Raw genomic sequence first — 3652 nt, forward strand, 5'->3', positions numbered from 1 at the left:
GCATCTGACTCCAGTTCTGATGAATGAATCCCTCTTGAGAGTAAGCAGGAACTTGCCAGAGAAGCTGTATTTTGTTAAACCAGGCTAACCTGAGTGCTACAGAATTCACACTGAATTCTATTCCTGTAATAAACTTGGAATGCAGAGCTGGTTTCTTGGAAGAAAGAGTGAACTTTATTTACAGACTCCTGAGGAGGTGATATACTTGTCCCTAAACCAAGGCTAAAAAACTCTGCTCCTAAGACTCCCGGTGCTTAGGGTTGATTCATCTGTACAGTCACACGGTCCCCAGAACAGTAAGAAAAGGTTTAACTCACAATTACTACAATTCCCCTTACAACACTTTTACAGAATGTCCCTGAATTGGAGGGCTATTCGACTGCATGTGGCGGCACAGCTGAGCTCAGTCCCTTCCCTCCAGTAGGGTGAGCTATGAGCAGCAGAGATACCTGAGGTGCCTCGCTCAGTACTGGGGCTGAGGGCTGTGATATGCCAGGGCTCGGTTTGCTTTCTGAGTCAGGGACCTGGCAGTGGGGGGCTGATGTGCCTGGCAGCAGGGGAAGATTGCCAGATTTGGGAGGAGCCTCTTTCAGGTGAACAGCAGCAGCAGCGAGTGGGTGAGTGAGTGAGGCGTGTTGCAGAGTGAAGCGGGTGGGGCTGCTGCTTTGAAAGGGGCGGGAGCTTGTGTTGAAGCGGCTGCTGCCCTTTGGGCTGATGAGCTGCAGGACGATGTCTCGGGTTGTGAGACTGGCGGCTCCTGGCCCCTGGGGTTTCCGCATTACCGGCGGCCGAGACTTTAACAAACTCATCACAGTGACCAAGGTGAGCGCTTGGGACCGGGACGGGCGGAGTGGGCGCTGAGCACGGCGGGGGGGTGGGGGGGAGGAGAAGTGAGTTTGTAGCTGGATTAAGTTGGGCGAAGGTTAAATTCATGGGGCATTGGGTTCAGGCTTGTTGCTGCTGTGAGACTGTGAGAAATGCTGGCTCCAGACAAGTGCATAGCCTGCAGTGTTAGGCAGGATGATGGGGGGGTGGGGGGTGGGGGGGGTTGTGGAGGGGGGAAGCATTTGCTTAAACAGCGATGATCAGTCTGCGTGAGAAAATGTTGACAGGTTGTTTCAGAGCCTGCTCAGGTCCAGTTGTATAGAGGCTGGCTGGAGGGGTTGGGGTGTTGTCGAGGTGCTGGCTTGCGAAAGGGTTGACGTTCCTTAGGCTGTCTGAGTGAGCTGAGTGTCACCTTGCAGCACCTGCAGAGTGAACTAGGACGGGCACTGGAATAGGATCTCATCAACTTCATCCTTCAGACAAACGGAGCCAAGTCTTTTCGGGAGCAATAAGGAGGCTCAGCAAGTTCCATTCCAGTGGCATAGAGTTATGCAGCACAGAAACAGGCCCTTCAGCCCATCATGTCCGTGCCAGCCATCAAGCACCTATCTATTCTAATCCCATTTTCCAGCGCTTGGCTGGTAGCCCTGTGGCGTTTCTCTGTATTGTGAGGTCTGTCTGAATCCAGAGCATAAATACTTTTAGCATGTATGAAAAGGGAGGAATCTTCCCTGCGCTGGAGGATTGATTCAGACACAAATGAAACCCTCTGGAATCTCAACTTTACTTCTCTGTAACTTGCAAGCTCCATCTCTTCTTGGCTTGGCCCCTGGGCTCCAACCCTCACCACAGGGAGATCGATATAGAGAATAAGATGGGTGACATTTGGTCAAACCATCTCCGAATGCCAACAATCTATTCAGTGAGCTCTGGTTTGGTTTGGCAGACAGTGTGACGAAGGTGGATAAGTCCCCAGGGCCAGATGGGATCTACCCCCGAGTACTGAGGGAGGCAAGGTAGGAGATTGCTGGAGCCTTGACAGAAATCTTTGTATCCTCACTGGCTACGGGTGAGGTCCCAGAGGACATGTGAATGGCCAATGTTGTTCCATTATTTAAGAAGGGTAGCAGGGATAATCCAGGAAATTACAGGCTGGTGAGCCTTACGCCAGTGGTAGGGAAATTATTGGAGAGGATTCTTCGTTACAGGATTTACTACCATTTGGAAGCAAATAGGCGTATTAGTGAGAGGTAGCATGGTTTTGTGAAGGGGAGGTTGTGTCTCACTAACCTGATCGAGTTTTTCGAGGAAGTGACAAAGATGATCGATGATGGAAGGGCAGTGGATGTTATATACATGGATTTCAGTAAGGCCTTTGACAAGGTCCCTTATGGCAGACTGGTACAGAAGGTAAAGTCGCACAGGATCAGAGGTGAGCTGGCAAGATGGATACAGAATTGGCTTGGTCATAGAAGACAGAGGGTTGCAGTGGAAGGGTGCTTTTCTGAATGGAGAGCTGTGACTAGTGGTGTTCCGCAGGGATCAGTGCTAGTACCTTTGCTGTTTGTAGTATACATAAATGATTTGGAGGAAAATGTAACTGGGCTAATTAGTAAATTTGCAGACAACACTAAGGTTGGAGGAGTTGCAGATAGTGAAGAGGATTGTCAAAGGATACAAGGGATATAGATCCTTTGGAGACTTGGGCAGAGAAATGGCAGATGGAGTTTAATCCGGACAAATGCGAGGTAATGCATTTTGGAAGGTCTAATACAGGCAGGAATTGTACAGTAAATGGCAGAACCCTTAAGTGCATCGACGGGCAGAGGGATCTGGGTTTACAGGTCCACAGGTCACTGAAAGTGGCAACGCAGGTGGATAAGGTAGTCAGGAAGGCATATGCCATGCTTGCCTTCATCGACAGGGGTATTGAGTATAAAAACTGGGAAGTCATGCTGCAGCTGTATAGAACCTTGGTTAGGCCACATTTGGAATATTGCGTGCAATTCTGGTCACCACATTACCAGAAGGATATGGAGGTGTTGGAGAGGGTGCAGAGGAGGTTTACCAGGATGCTGCCTGGTCTGGAGGTTATTAGCTATGAGGAGAGGTTGGAGAAACTCGGATTGTTCTCACTAGAGCGACGGAGATTGAGGGGCAACTTGATAGAAGTTTATAAAATTATGAGTGGCGTGGACAGAGTAGATAGTCAGAAGCTTTTTCCCAGGGTGGAAGAGTCAATTACTAGGGGACGTAGATTTAAGGTGAGAGGAGAAAACTATAGAAGAGATGTGCGAGGCAAGTTCTTTACACAGAGGGTAGTGAGTGTCTGGAATTCGCTGCCAGAGGAGGTGGTGGAAGCAGTTACAATAGTGGTGTTTAAGAGGCAGCTTGACAAATACATGAATAGGATGGGGATAGAGGGTTATGGACCCTGGAAATGCAAAATGTTTTATTTGACGGGCAATATGATCGGTGCAGGTTTGGAGGGCCGCAGGGCCTGTTCCTGTGCTGTACTTTGCTCTTTGAAGTGGGAAAGATTTCAGGAATTGTCTATGTCTGTAATCAGTACTGAGAGAGACTTTAGACAAGCCGCCAGGGAATCTCCATACATACTGAGCATCCCAGAAGAATTCGCGAGCTGCAGGTCCAGTGACATAGTTTTGCCTTTTTTTCATTGAACTTGTCGATGATTTTTTAAAAATCCAATGGAAAAATTTGGAAGAACCAGAGAATCTTCTCGTACAGAAGGAGACTCTTGGCCCACTGTACCTGTACCAGCTTTTTGAAAGCGTGACCCAATGAGGCTCACTCCCCTGGCTTTCAC

At 48.9% G+C, this 3652-nt stretch overlaps 1 protein-coding gene across 2 annotated transcripts in view; it reads left to right on the forward strand.

Annotated features, from left to right (window-relative positions):
- The first annotated feature begins 594 nt into the window (after positions 1 to 594).
- The window catches only part of pdlim2 (PDZ and LIM domain 2 (mystique)), a 34482-nt gene continuing 31424 nt past the window's right edge, over positions 595 to 3652 (forward strand). Inside the window, exon 1 of one of the 2 annotated variants that reach the window (XM_041209875.1) lies at positions 595 to 822. In XM_041209875.1, coding sequence (XP_041065809.1) covers positions 715 to 822 — 108 coding nt within the window. In that variant the 5' untranslated portion in view covers positions 595 to 714. The remainder of the gene's footprint in view (positions 823 to 3652) is intronic. The other variant, XM_041209874.1, reaches the window with a different exon arrangement.

The sequence above is a fragment of the Carcharodon carcharias genome, chromosome 17 (assembly GCF_017639515.1).
Source record: "Carcharodon carcharias isolate sCarCar2 chromosome 17, sCarCar2.pri, whole genome shotgun sequence".
In the NCBI taxonomy this organism is placed as follows: Eukaryota; Metazoa; Chordata; class Chondrichthyes; order Lamniformes; family Lamnidae; genus Carcharodon; species Carcharodon carcharias.